Here is a 15,219-nt window from a genome sequence, read left to right as displayed (position 1 = left end):
CCAAGTAGCCGGAACTACAGGCACGTGCTACCACGCCCGGCTAATTTTTTGATTTATTGTGGAGATGAGGTCTCCCCAAGTTGCCCAGGCGGGTCGTGGACCCGCGGGCTCAGGCAATCCACTCACTTCAGCCTCCCAAGGTGTGGGATTACAGGCTGAGCCACCGAGCCCAGCTTGATTGTTTTATTTTGTATAGAGACATGGTCTCACTATGTTGCCCAGGCTGGTCTCAAACCCCTGGGCTCAGGCAGTCCTCTCGCCTCCACCTCCCAAAGTGCTGGGATTATAGGTGTGAGCCACTACACCCAGCTGCGTAGATCATTTCTAAAAATACCTTCTTCCTCTATGCAACAATATTTTCAGTAATAGCTGTGGTTTTGGTTAATTTTTTGGTTTTGACAAAATTCACAAATAAAAGGAGAATACATTTCAATTATGAAGATATTGTTTGAATTCAGTAGAGGGTTTTACATAGGAGTTAAAAATTACACTTTCCAAACAAAAATATGACACCCTGCAGCTTGCACCCTGCTTCACTGCTTGATGCCTGACACAGCCTCTTGTTTTTCTTTACAGCAGGAAAAAAAAATGCACATGGGTTATACACACACACATGCTTGTAAGTACAGATAACATTTTGTCAAAAATATGAACGTTATTGACCAGGCATAGTGCCTTATGGATGTAATTCCAGGACTTTGGGAGGTCAAGGCTGGAGGATCGCTTGAGGCCAGGGGTTTGAGAACAGCCTGGGCAACGTAGTGAGACCCCATCACTAAAAAAAGATTAAAATTAAAATAAATTAGCAGGTGTGGTGCATGGGTAGCTAATTATAGGTGTGCACCTGTAATCCCAGCTACTTGGGAGACTGAGGCAGAAGAGTCACTTGAGTATAGGAGTTTGAGGTCTCAGTGAACTGTGATCACTCTATTGCACTCCAGTCTGGAGGACAGAGCAAGAACCTGTCTCAAAAGAAATAGATAGGTATATACATACGTATATATGCATAAAATGCAAAGTCAAATATCAGGAATTTGAGATAAATTCTCTCCTTCAAAAAGCCCCACCTTACTTGAGAACATCAAGCCAGCTGGGCATGTGGCTCAAGAGCCTGTAATCCTAGCATTTCAGGAGGCAGAGGTGAGAGGATTGGCTGAGCCCATGGATTTGAGACCTGCCTGAGCAACTTAGCGAGATCTCGTCTCTACAATAAATCACACACACACACATACACACACACAAAGAGTCAGGCATGGTGGCACATGCCTGTAGTCCTAGCTACTTGGAAGGCTGAGGCAGAAGGATCAACTGAGCCCAGCAGGTCGAGGCTGTGGTGGCCGTGATTGTGCCACTGTACGCCAGCCTTGGCAACAGAGACTCCGGCCCCCCCCCCGCCAAAAAAGAGCATCAAGTTAGAACTTCCAATGACCAACAGTGAGACTGGTTCATTTCTCTGATGACTTCATGTCACTTTGTGGACAACAGACTTTCAGTGGGGTTTGTCCTTATCAAACTCCCCATTCATTCACGCAGGCTACCTGGTGCCCATCTGAGCGAGGCCCTGGTCACTTCAAGCCTTCAGATAGCTGGCCTCCCTGGAAATCACTAAGGAACATTTTATGGCTTCTCTTTGGATTTTCTAAGGCTGTGCCACCGCCTCCACAGTGGCTGGCACTGGGTTGGGAGGTCTTGGGGGAGCCCCTTTCCAGCTGGTCTTGATATTTAATCCCACAGCCCTGGAACTTCTGGCCAAGTCTAACAGGAGGAGCCACCACACCTGAGAGGGACCCCTCAGCGTCTGAATCAGGAGCCAGTGTTAGGGCTGCAAAAAAGCTCTCCAGAGACCCAGAGGAAGGGGAGACCTTTAGAACAGCATATATGCACTTTAAAAGTACACAGTAATAAAGTGTGTAACCAGAGGTCCACAGGAGGTGGGAACTTATGCATACAAGTCAAAAGTCTACATGCCCTTCAGTCCCGCAACTTCCCTAGAATTTATGCTCACACACACCCAGAAATGTATGTGAAGGATATTTGTTGCACTGAACATGATGCTACAGGAGAGAGCCTAGGCTCCAAAGACTGTTTCCTATATGTTTTCTTTTTTTTTTTTTTGAGTTGGAGTCTCACTCAGTCGCCCAGACTGGAGTGCAGTGGCCGCTCGACCAGCCTCGACCTGCTAGGCTCCGGGAATCCTTCCGCCTCAGCCTTCCAAGTAGCTGGAACTATAGGTGCGTGCTACCACGCCCGGCTAATTTTTTTTTGATTTATTGTAGAGATGAGGTCTCGCCAAGTTGCCTGGGCAGGTCTTGGACACGCGGGCTCAGGCAATCCACTCACCTCAGCCTCCCAAAGCGCGGGATTACAGGCTGAGCCACTGTGCCCGGCTATATGGTTCCTTTTATGGGGCATTCGTGGGGACAGAAGGCCCCATTGGTGGCAGGAGATGAGACCAGGGAACTTCCTGGGGTAATGACAATATCCTAATCTTGGCTGTAGGTGGTGACCTCGTCAGGACTGTGTGCCGAGGAGGGTGAATTTCACCATGTGAAAATTGTACCTTGATAACCCTAACTTGAAGAAATTGTGTGTGGAAAGATGTGCTGATTGTAGTGATGTCTGCACTAGCAACAGCCAGGGAACAATGTAAATGCACAGGCTGGTGAAAGAGATAATGGGCTGGGTGGTGGCTGACGCTTATAATCCGAGCACTCTGGGAAGTTGAGGCAAGAGGAGTGCTTGAGTCCAGGAGTTTGAGACCAGCCTGGGCAACATGGTGAGACCTCGACTCTAAAAAATTTTTTTAAATTAGCCAGACGTGATGGCGTGTGCTTGTAGTCCCAACTCCTCAGGAGGCTGAAGCAGAGGGATCACCTGAGCCCAGGAAGTCGAGGCTGAGGTGAGCCCTAATTGGGCCACTGCACTCTGGCCTGGGCAACAGAGTGAGACTCTGACTCAAAAAACAAAACAAACAAACAAAAATATATATCTGTATAATGGAGTGCTATGTAGCTACTAAAAGGAAGGGACCAGCCAGGCGTGGTGGCTCATGCCTGTAATCCCAGCACTTTGGGAGGCCGAGGAGAGAGGATTGCCTGAGCCCAGGGGTTTGAGAACAGCCTGGGCAGCCTGGTGAGACCTCATCTCTACAATAAATCAAAAAAATTAGCCAGGCGTGGTGGTACATGCCTGTGGTTCCAGCTACTTGGAAGACTGAGACGGAAGGATCGTCTAAGCCCAGCAGGTGTATACACACACACACACACACACACACACACACACGAAGGATGCCAAAAAAAGTATATACAAGAAGGGAAAAAACTGCATTAAAGTTGTAATACTCAGTATATACCGAAAACAGAAGATGAATACAAGCCAGTTTGACTTCTGCGATTACAAGAGGTGCTCAAAGTGGTTCCCATCAGCGTCCTGATGACATGAACAGCTTCAGGACTCACGTAGGACAACTCTCCTGAGCCTCACTGCTTCCACTGAGTTAAGACATTTGAGATTCTCTCGTGCTGTTTTGAGCAGTACTGCCACGTCCATGGTACAGGTGGACCATTTTGATGCCACACTGGGGACAGAGGAAGAAAGAAAACAACTAACCTTGGCCAAACTGGCCCTGAGCAGATGGAGTTTTCTGGGGGACCACATTCATTGTTCCCCTGCAGGGCCAAGTTAGGTCTGGCAAGGCGAGCCAGTTGTAGTAGAAAGAAAAAGGGTCACTTCTAGCATCCAAATCCATGGGTAGTGAAACTCACGTTTACTTTGTTGGTTTTTGTTTCTGTCTTTTATTTGTGTTTTCGTTTCTACAATATTGGCCAGTGAAGGAGCAAGGACCCCACTAGAAGTCCCTGTCCCCAGGCTTTGTGACGCTAGTGTTGCGTCATAGAGGCTCTGTCCTGGGAGAAGCACTTTCACCTCTCCTGGTGATGTCCTTGCCCCCTTGGGCAGAGTTTTGCCCAAGTGGGACTTGATGGGGGAGGATGGAGTTTCTTGGGACCACTCAGACAGCCAGTTACTGCGGCCCCAAGAAGGGCTGTGGCTTGACCTCGCTGCCCCTGGCTGTGCAGGCCCCCGTGATCCAGGAATGCTACCAGCCCTACTACCTGCCCGGGTACCGCTACCTCAACTCATGGAGGCCCAGCCTCTTCTACAAGGTTTCCGACGCCCGGACCTGCCCGGAGGAGTGCCCCAGCGCCCTGCGGCCACCCACCGTACTGCCTGCCCTCCGCTCAGCTCTCTTCAGTCGCTATAGCCCCCGCGACTGGGATCGGTCCAACGACCTGCAGATGCGCGGGGCTGAGGCCTCCCGGCTGTGGGCTGGCCGGCTGATGGGTGACTCCATGAGGCTCATGCAGGACAAGGACCAGCTGACATGCCAGATGCAGGAGGGCACCTCGCGGAACCTGGGCCAGAGGCTGTCGGACATTGGCTTCTGGAAGTCGGAGCTGGGCTACGAGCTGGAGAGGCTCCTGACGGAGAACCGGAATGTGGACACTGTCAAGAAGCGGCTGGAGTATGCGGCCAATGAGGTGGACTGCCCGCTGCAGGTGAGTGCGGCCATGGGGACAGGTGTGGCTGCGATGCAGGGGCAGCACACGCGCTCCACTGCCCTTGACTGAAGGTCATGGCCACAGGCAGCTTGCATTGCCATAGATGATCAGTTTTTAAGGCAAAAATATAATCTTCATCGACTAAGGATGATCCCAGTCAAATCAGGGCTTCTCAGAGTGAATCAAATTTTTCTTTTCTCTTTGAGTGATGTCAAAGTTGCAGGGATTTCATCAAGAATTGTGGTGGCCGGGTGTGGTGACTCACACCTGTAATCCCAGCACTTTGGGACACTGAGGTAAGAGGAACGCTTGAGCCTAGGAATTCAGGACCAGTCTGGGCAACATAGTGAGACCTTGTCTCTACAAAAAAGCTAAAAAAAATTAGCCAGGAGTGGTGGCATGCACCTGTAGTCCCAGCTACTTGGGAGGCTGAGGGGGGAACATTGCCTGAGCCTAGGAGTTTGGGGCTATGGTGAGCTGTGATTGTGGCACTGTCCTTTAGCCGTGACAGAGTGAGACCCTGACTCCAAAAAAAAAAAAAAAAAGACATTGTGTGCATGCTTATGCATGTGTGTGTCCTGGCTCTTAGGGGACATACTTAAATAACTGCCTTATTTTTCTCCAAAATGTATTCTATAACTGATTGGTTGATTGATTATTTTGGTCCCTCCCTAGAATGTAGGATAGGCTTCATCAGGACAGAGATTTGTGTCTGCTTTGTCACTGATGTATTCAAGACCCATGTGGGTCCCTAGTGACCAGCATCTGTGCTGACTGACTGTTGTCTAGACCAAAGTTTTGAATGTATTACCAGTCCAGGACAGGGTGAGGTACATAGCAGGCATCCAATCAATAATGTCTATATGTGGATGTCCCGACCCTTCTGTGGTCTCCCAGGATCAGCCATATCCCGGGTCAGTTGGGACTGATTTGGGCTGCATGTAACAGACACTCCACAACTGCAGCTTGACCAAATGGGAATTTGTTTTTCTCTTATAACAAAAATTCCTCAACCTGATGCCAGCAGGGACCCAGGCTCCTCTCTTTCTGCCCTGCCACCCAGAGCACGTGACTTTCGTCCTATCGCCTTAGAAGGAGATCTCTTATTCATACTGCAAGTGCCTGCATGCAAGGAACCTCTTGACGTTGTCACTTGAGGCAGGAGCGGGGGTGGGGCAAAGAGCAGACGCCTCGAAGGGGCCTGTCCCGGTGTATCAGGGAATATCTGTTTTTCCAGAAGACCCCCTCCTGTGTTTCCATGTGTAGTCCATTTGCCAGAACTTGCACAAGCTCCCTGACTGCAAGCGTTTCTCACTGTGCCCAGAGAAAATCTCCGGAGGGCTTGAGAGGATGCAGTAAGGAGCCAGCAGCTCCCTCCTCGTGCTGTAGGAGCTGACCCTGCCCGCATGGGACTATCTTCTGTTTCTCCCCAGAGCTGAGGGGGCTTGGGGCCTCCTGTCTGGTAGCCCACTGCAGCTACTGGGACTTCTGCAGAAGAGGTTCTGCCTCTGAATTCTCCAGGAGACCTGGCATAGGCGCCCACCACTCTGGGATGTACAGCCCATGCGGGGGCCGGGGGGCGTGTCCATCGTTTCCCTGCCCCTCACCCCCAGATTCTCCCCTGGGAGTAGGGTGATGGGCTGTGTCTTAGAGGCTTGCAGCAGCACCCCAAACCTACTGTTCCCCCCTCCCGCTCTCCTCTCCGTCCCCTGGCCTGTCTGGACAGCTCAGCTCTGCCTGGTCACATGTGGTGTCCTCTGATCAGCCACATGGTGGCACAGGGACTGGAAACAGCTTAAGACTGTCTTCTGGGCTGCAGCCTCTCCCTGGACTGTGGTGGCCACCTCCTTCCTGGTCTCCAACTCCCCTCCCCTCTGACCCATGCCAGGGGTCATTTTAAATATTCAAACTCCCCCCATCCCTCCACAGCCTTCTGGAAGTTAACCTCTTAATTCCCTGTGACCTTGTTCCTGCTAGTGTCCAGCCAAATTTTCCCTGCTCTAGTCCCAATGGCTTCCTGCTTCTCCTCCGTAGACCTCAGGGCCTTTGCACCCACTGTTGCCTCCTCCTGGTACATTTTTCCCGCTCATCGCTGCAGCTCTACTTCTTATAATTAAGGCTGTAGTCTTTCTTCTTCTTAGGAAATTCCTTCCTGACCATTCTGCCTGTTACTCCCCACCCACCAGCTCACTCTGATGATCTTAATTGCAGCCCTCATTGTAATGGGAGATGATTGAGTTTATTTATGCGTTCTCTCCCCTCTGATAGAATGCAGCTTGCATGGCAGCGGGGAACCTGTTCACAGTACTGTCCCCAGCACCTTGGTGGAGCGGGGCTTAGTGAAAGGGCCCCATAAATCCCTGTGCAACGAGGCATACCTCCCTCTCCTTTCTGGGTTCATAGACGCCTTGGTATCCAGGCAGCCAGACCTCAGCACTCCACTTTCTTCCGTCCTGCTGCCCTTTGTGACATCACAGGCTGGTGGCCAATCACCACTCTTCCCCGTCTCCCATGGTGGAGACCCCTGGGCAGCCCTTTCTCCTGCCCCCTCTTCCACCCTCTCCAGGTCTCCACAGCAGTTGTAAGGTCCCAGGGTGATGTGGCAGTGTTGCCTGGTGTCACCTGGCCCTGACCACATTCCAAAGCTGTGCCCTCAATGGAAGACCTCCAAGGAGAGGCTTTCACGTGCACTCACTCAATGCTTACGTACAGTGCTCTGGACGCTTTTACACTTGTCAAGCTGACAACTGGCACAACACACCTGTGAGCATGCACAAGTATGCCATCCCTCTGCAGATGAGGAAACAGAGGGTCAGAGAGGTTATGTGACTTGCCTAAATGCACACAATAGGAAGAAGCTAAGTCTGGATTGAATTCAAGAGAGGCCAGGCTCGGTGGCTCAGCCTGCAATCCCAGCACTTTGGGAAGCTGAAGCTAGTGGATTGCCTGAGCCCACGGGTTCGAGACAAGCCCAGGCAACTTGGCAAGACTTCATTTCTGCAATAAATAAAAAATTAGCCAGGCATGGTAGCACACCCTATAGTTCCGGCTCCTTGGAAGGCTGAGGTGGAAGGATTGCCTGACCCCAGCAGGTCGATGCTGGGGTGGCTGTGAGTGTGCCACTGCACTCCAGCCTGGGCAACAGAGTGACGCTCCAACTCAAAAGAAAAAGAAAAAGAGAGGCTACACGGGACAGCAGCCTGTACCATCTTATCTGAAATTACAATGGAGTTTGACTCTGTTTATACATTTTTATTTATTTATTTTCAATTGCAGTTTCATTCTGTCACCCAGGCTGGAGTGCAGTGGCATACTCATGGCCACTGCAGCCTTGACCTGCTGGGCTCAGGCAATCCTTCCACCTCAGCCTTCCAAGTAGTTGGAACCACAGGCATACACTGCCATGCCCAGCTAATTTTTTGTTTTATCATAAAGATGAGGTCTTGCCATGTTGCTCAGGCTAGACTTGAACCCCTGAGCTCAGGTAACCTTCTTACCTCCACCTCCCAAAGTGCTGGGATGAGAGGCGTGAGCCACCGCGCCCGGTTTAGACTCTATTTGTTACTGTACCTTGGGAAGGCTTGAGGCTGCCGGTGGAGATTATGGAATCACAGTTGGTTCCCAGGACACTACTTTCTCTCTATGGGTCCTGCAGTCCCAAATGCCTTGGCCGTGGCAGCTCACAGATCCCACGGGGGGATAAGGGACCACAGAAGCCCACCTCATGCCAAGTGATGAGGTCACAGGAAGCACCTAGGTTTCTCTGAGAATGGAGCCTATCATGGCAAAGTGTGACATGCATCACCTCTGCTCTGGGTGTCCATGCATCTCAGGGAGCACACACTCTTTCCCGCTGTCCCCTGCAGGTGGCCCTAGAGTGCCTGTACCATCGAGAGAAAAGGATCGGGATTGATTTGGTCCATGACAACGTGGAGAAAAACCTTATCCGGGTAAGCTGCCTACTGGGTGTGCCCCGTCTCCTGAGGGAAGAGGGATGGCCAGCTGGTCAGAGAGTTTTCTGAACCACCTGTCGGGAGCAGAAGTCACATGTGGGAAGTTGGGCCTCAGAAAGCTTGGGAGGGTGCCTGGACTGCAGTTTCAGAACAGGGAGAAATGGAGTCATTTGACCTTCAATCTTTTCATCTCCAAAATGGGTGCAATCATCACACACCAATAACAATAACGAAAGCCAGTGTTTAATGTCCACCTGCTACAGGTCGTAGGCTGTACGACTTTACATGCATTGTTTACTGTGATGAAAAAATTATCTATACGTGAACACTTAGCACATCGCAGATGCTAACTTTTCCTTAAATTCGGAGGTATATAAAAAGAGAAAGGAGCGGGACAGAGAACAGGGAGCCTTGGCAGTTGACCCTGAGCTGTCTGGCCCTGGGTCACATGGACTGGGGCAGGAACCTCCACTCTGACATTTCACCTTGCCGGGTCAAGGGTGGGCAGTGAGGGTGAGGGGTAAGGCTCTGGCCCTGGAGACTATGAGTTTCTAAGGGGCATTACTTCTGACATTTTCCATTTCAGGAAGTAGATTTGTTAAAGTGTTGCCAAGAGCAGATGAGAAAATTAGCTCAGCGAATCGACATCCAGTTGAGGTAAGGGCTTCTTTCTCTCCTCTCACCTTGGGGTGTGTTTGGGGGCTCCCAGGTTTTGGGGACAAGCTAGATGGGCTCACTTGCTTCTGCGTGGTTCTTTTGCTCAGTGGTGTGCTGGTAAATGTTTAACAAACAGCTCTCCAGGAAAAAAAAGTCCGGATGTCCTGATGTGTAGAATTTGCTAATACCTTTGGTGTAAATGCTACCACAATGACTGATTTCAAGCTACCAATATGATGTTACTGAGAACTGATCTCATGAGCTGGCATGTTATTCTTGTAGGTCATGAGGGCCCTGGCAAAAGGGAACTGGCCTCTCTGAGACCTCTCTTGGCCCGTTCAAGTTCTGATCTTGGGAAATGGCAGGGGGTAGGTGGTATCAGGCAGCAAGGCCAGGGGCGGAGGCACCTGCAGACAGGAGCAGGTAGACGCCTTGAGCCAGGAGTCTTCAAAAGAAATCAGCTTTTTGTTCTCAGAAGATGAAGTAACCCGTATTGTGACAAGTCAGAAGGCCCCTCTCATAATTAAAGGGAGGCTTGTGTTTTACAGGGCTTGGGGCCTATAGCTAAACCCTTGGCCCCCAGCTCCCCCAGAGGCAGCCTTCCCATTTCGACCTGCAGTTGGCACTCACTTTGACTCCTCCAGGGCTCTCACTCTGATGTTCTTGGTTTACTCTTGATATAGAGATACAGACAGCAAGGAATGGGCCAATGGTCTGGCTGGGACTATCCTTCCAAATCAGCTCTGAGAGCTACTTTTAAAAAATATTTTATTTTATTTTAGAAACGAGGGTCTTGCTATGTTACCTAGGCTGGTCCCAAACTCCTGGCCTCAAGCAGTCCTCCCATCTCGGCTCCCACAGTGCTGGGACCACAGGTGCGCCGCCACACCAGACCTTTTCTGTCTTCCTCTCTTTCCTCTTTTCTCTCTTTCCTCCCTCCCACCCTCTCTCTCTTTCCCTCTCACTTTTTAGCTGTGGGAGCCCCTGTCCTGGTTTGCTGTGCCCCAGAAATAGCCATCACCTCCCCTCCAGGAGCCCTTGGAGTCCCCCGAGGAGGTTGGAACTGGGTGTCAGGGAGGAGAGGGCATCACCCAGGATAGAAGAGGAAAGACACTGAGGAAAGAGCCTCAAAGGACATGGCTGGGGAGACAAGTTGGGGAGACATGGAGAGATGTGGGAGTTGGCAGTGTACAGGATGAGGATGGGGGTGGGTTGGTAGCTGGAAGGACTAAGTCAGGTTGACGTCAGTCACTTGTGTGCCTCTGTTCTGGTTTCTCACAATGCCACCTACACTGAGACTATGGTTACCTATACAGTGTGTCTATACATTAATTAGCTTTAAAAAAAAATAAAGACTTGTATTTAAACAGGAAAAATGTAACAAAGGGAGAATTTAGGTAGGCCAATGTCTTTGTTTTATTGTATTTTTCTTGTACGTTTTAAAAAATTATTCATTTTTAATTGACAAAAATTGCATGTACTATGTTTATCACGTACAATAGAATGTTTTGAAATATGTATACATTGTGGAATGGCTAAATCAAGCTAATTAACATATGCCCTGTCTCACATACTTATCATTTTTTGTGGTGAAAACACTTAAAATAGCTCTTAGTGATTTTCAGGAATACAATATATGACCAGGTGTGGTGGCTCATGCCTGTTACCCCAGCACTTTGGGAGGCCAAAGCAGGAGGATCACTTGAGCCCAGGAATTCAAGACCAGCCTGGGAAACATAGCAAGACCTCATCTCTACAAAAAAAAAACTAAAAAAAAAAAAACGTAACCAGGCATGGTGGCGCATGCCTGCAGTATCAGCTACTCAGGAGGCTGAGGTGGAAGGATTGCCTGAGCCCAGGGTGTCGAGGCTACCTGAACTGTGATGGTGCCACTGCTCTCCAGTCTGGGTGACAAAGTGAGACTCAAAATAATAATAATAGCAACAAGATACAATACACTTTTATTAACCAGTCACCATGCTGTACAACAGATCTTTCAAACTTATTCTCCTTATCTAACTGAAATTCCATGTCCTCTAACCAATATTTCCACAAGTCCCCATTCCCCAATCCCTGCTAACCACCACTCCACTCTTTGCTTCCATGAGTTCGACTGTTTAGATTCCACATGTAGGTGAGATCTGGAGATATTCGTCTTTCTGTTCATGTAACTTAATATAATGTCCTTCAGGTTCATTCATGTTGTTGCACGTGGCAGGATTTCCTTCTTTTTAGAAGCTGAATAGTATTCCATTGTGTTTATAGATTGTATTTTCTTTACCCATTCATCTCTGGTTGGACACGGGTTGATTCCATATCTTGGTTATTATGAATTGTGCTGCGGTCACTTTGCCTCTTTTTTAAATCGGGTTATTTGTTTTCTTACTACTGAGTTGAGTTCCTTATAGATGTTGGACAGTTACTCTTTTTTGTTTGTTTGTTTTTGAGTTGGAGTCTCACTCTGTCGCCCAGACTGGAGTGCAGTGGCCGCTCCCGGCCACCGCAGCCTCGACCTGCTGGGCTCCGGCGATCCTTCCGCCTCAGCCTTCCGAGTAGCCGGAATTACAGGCGCGTGCTACCATGCCCGGCTGATTTTTTGATTTATTGTAGAGATCAGGTCTTGTTGCCCAGGCGGGTCTCGAACCCGCGGGCTCAGGCAATCCACTCACCTTAGCCTCCCAAAGGCACGGGATTACAGGCTGAGCCACCGAGCCCGGCTGACAGTTACTCTTTATCAGACGTGTGGTTTGCAAATATTTTCTCCCATTCCATCTGTTGTCTCTTCATGTTGCTTTCTTCCATGACTGTGCAGAAGCTTTTGAGTGTGATACAATTCCATTTGTCTATTTTTACTTTTATTGCCTGTGTTTTTGGGGTCATATCCAAAAAAATCGTTGCTCAGACCAATGTCATGAAGCTTTTCTCCTGTGTTTTCCTCTAGCAGTTTTACAGTTTCAGGTGTTAAGTCTTTAATCCATTTGAGTGGATGTTTGTATATGATGTGAGATAAGGGTCTACGTTCATTCTTCTATGTGTAAATTTCCAGTTGTCCCAGCATAGCTTATTGAAGAGGCTGTCACTACCCCTTGAGTGTGTTCTTGGCATCTTTGTTGAAAATCAATTGGCCGTAGATGCCTGGATTTATTTCTGGGTTCTCTATTCTGCTCTTTCTTTCTCTTATTTTGGTGATCTCCTATTTAGGGCAAGAGAGGATGTTATTCCATTTGTGGCTGACATAGAAATGTAGCAAGACATGGTGCTGGGGGCAGGGGGACTGATGTGTAGAAAATGGAACCATCTGAGTTGGCAGTGAGCAAATCTCAGACCTGGAGGGAGTAGCTGGGCCCTGGAGGAGAAATCCTGATACTGCAGTGGGGAGTCTGCTTGTGCTGCCCCAGATGACAAAACAAGAGGCAGGGAAACTGGGAGGGCCACACAGACCAAAACAGTCCCAGAGACTGAAAGAGACAGAATGAGTGCTGATGTCATGGGAGACAGAGAGATACAAAGAGACATGAAAGAGACAGAAAAGGGGAGCAGAGAGACAGGGGGACAAAGAGACACAGAGAGTTGGATATGCCAGACAGAGAATTCAAAAGGTGATATAGAGACAGAGAAAAGCAAAGGTATGGAGGGAGACAGACATGGAGAAAAGGAAAAGAGAGAGGGAGATGCCGGGATAGATGCAGAGACAAAAGTAAAAGCAACTGGGGCAGAAGGGGTAGGGGGAGAGGACAGAGAGAGACAGAGACAGAGGGAGACAGGGAGAAAGACAGAGAGAGACAGAGGAGAGAGCGGAACGAGAGAGAGGGAGAGAGAGACAGGGAAAGATAGAAGGAGAAGAGAGAAAGAGGAAAGGGTAGAGGGAGGGAGAAACAGGGAGGCAGAAAGAGGAGTGAAAGGGATAGCAAGAGGGAGACGGAAACAGAGATAGGGAGGGAGAGACAGAGATAGAGACAGAGAAGGAGGGGGTAGAGAGAGACAGAGAGGGGACAGAGTGGGGGAGAGGGAGGGAGGGAGAGGCAAAGAGCGAGCGAGAGTGGTAGGGAGAGGGTGGGTGCAGGTGAGGATGCCATCCCCCTTCATGGGGACTGGAGTTCCATCCACCCTGGACAGTGGCTGCTTGCCCTTGGGCTGCAGCAGTTTGTCCGGGGAGGCTGCCCATGCTGGAGGGGCCGGGATGTCCTAATTAGCCTGGAGCTGGCCAGAGCCTCATTAGCCAGGCAGAATGGGGCGGGTTCACCCCTCGGGGAAGCTCTGCATCCACCCATTCAGGTGACCGCCCTGGCAAGGCAGGCCCCGGGCTGTGGACTGGTGGTTTTCTCAAGCCCTGAGGCCCGCATTTGGGCAGGGCAGTGTCCTGACAGCACCAGCTGCCCTGGAAGCAGAGAAGGCTTTTCCTGGCTGGGGAGGAGTCAGGTCTGGGCTCTTCCTGGTGGTCAGGGTGAGCTTTGGTCCAGCCCTCCATCAGGGGATCGGGGGCCAAGTAAAGGAAACAGGCTGCCTCCTCTTTCCCCAGCCCCAAAGCAAGGGCCGGGCGGCTGGACTGACTGGATTCTGAGGCCCCCAGGTACCCCGCTAAGGCTCTGACACGTTTGCTGTCCACGTTTGCTGTTGTCTGGTCTTTCTTCACATTCTGTTCATTAGGCGAAACAGGGCCTCATTTCTGCATGGCGCTGCCTGTTGGGAAGGCCCCAAGGGCCCTGGGATGGTTCCTCTGTCCTAACATGACCCGCACGTCCTGACAGACGGGAATTCGCTGTCAGGGTTTAATTTCCTGGTTCTTAGTTTGCTTGAAACCCCTCAACAGCAACCAGTATCATAGCAGGGGAAAAAAGAGACAAAAAGATAGAGACAGATGGAGGAAAGGGAAGGAGAGACACGGAGAGACACAGAGGCCCTGAGACAGAGAAACTAGGAAAGGAGTCAGAAAAAAGGAAGAGAGGGAGGGAGGGGGGTAGAGGGAGAGAAAGTGTGTGTGTGTGTGTGTGTGTGTGTGTGTGTGTGGAGAGAGAGAGAGAGAGAGAGAGACTGGTAGAGAAGGGGGGAGAGAGACCAGTGTCAGCTGGTGTCTGACATAACCTCACGTTCCTGCCTCTACTCTCTTATACATCTTCTAAACACTTCAAGGCAAAAGTCCCAGTTGATGCCCATGTGCCTATTAATTTTTTTGAGCTGGTGTCTCACTCTGTCGCCCAGGTTAGACTGCAGCGGCATGCTCATGGCCACTGCAACCTCGACCTGCTGGGTTCAGGTGATTCTTCTGCCTCAGCCTTCCAAGTTGCTGGAATTATAGCCATGCGCCATCATGCCCAGCTAACTTTTCTTGATCTATTGTAGAGATGAGGACTCACCAGGTTGTCCAGGCTGGTCTTGAACCAATCCTCTCACCTCAGCTTCCCAAAGTGCTGGGATTATAGGCGTGAGCCACTGTGCCTGGCCAGCTTATGTGTCTTTTTAAAATTTTTATTTTAAAGATGTGGGTACAATTCAGGGTTAGGTATACAAATATTCATTATGCAGGTATGCTTGTTGATGAGGTGTGTCCCCTCACCCCTGGTAGTTTCCAACTACTGCCAATCCCTTTCTTACAGTATTATGATCATTGTTCAGGGTCTGTTTATTAGTGAGAAAATGGGGTACTCAGTTCTTTGTTTCTGTGACAGATCAGAATTATAGACTCTAAGTTCATCCAAGTTGCTGTGAAGTTCATGTTTATGTGTCTTTAACACTGACTAATCTCTTTTTTTCAACCAACAGGGAAACAGAAAATGGTTCAGGCTTAGAACTTTCTGAAGGAAACAGATTCTTGCTAGGATTTAGTTATCATCCACTTAGTATTTATTATGTCTGAGGTGACCTCCTATCAGTGGAAAGGATTGTTGCTTTTTCTTTAAAGACTGGGATGTTTTTTGTTGTTGTTTTTTTCGAGTTGGAGTCTCACTCTGTCACCCAGACTGGAGTGCACTGGCTGCTCCCAGCCACCGCAGCCTCAACCTGCTGGGCTCCAGCGATCCTTCTGCCTCAGCCTTCCCAGTAGCCGGAATTAC

At 49.7% G+C, this 15,219-nt stretch overlaps 1 protein-coding gene across 1 annotated transcript in view; it reads left to right on the top strand.

The window, feature by feature from the left end:
• Window positions 1-3,915: 3,915 nt before the first annotated feature.
• TEKT5 (tektin 5) overlaps window positions 3,916-15,219 on the top strand; it is a 59,566-nt gene continuing 48,262 nt past the window's right edge. The window contains exons 1-3 of the mRNA XM_008057738.2: window positions 3,916-4,556; window positions 8,426-8,509; window positions 9,099-9,169. Coding sequence (XP_008055929.1) covers window positions 3,990-4,556; window positions 8,426-8,509; window positions 9,099-9,169 — 722 coding nt within the window. The 5' untranslated portion in view covers window positions 3,916-3,989. The remainder of the gene's footprint in view (window positions 4,557-8,425; window positions 8,510-9,098; window positions 9,170-15,219) is intronic.

Source organism: Carlito syrichta, unplaced genomic scaffold (genome assembly GCF_000164805.1).
Source record: "Carlito syrichta isolate Samal-C Ts95f unplaced genomic scaffold, Tarsius_syrichta-2.0.1 Scaffold303114, whole genome shotgun sequence".
Taxonomy (NCBI): domain Eukaryota; kingdom Metazoa; phylum Chordata; class Mammalia; order Primates; family Tarsiidae; genus Carlito; species Carlito syrichta.
This window is presented reverse-complemented; position numbering and strand designations above follow the sequence as displayed.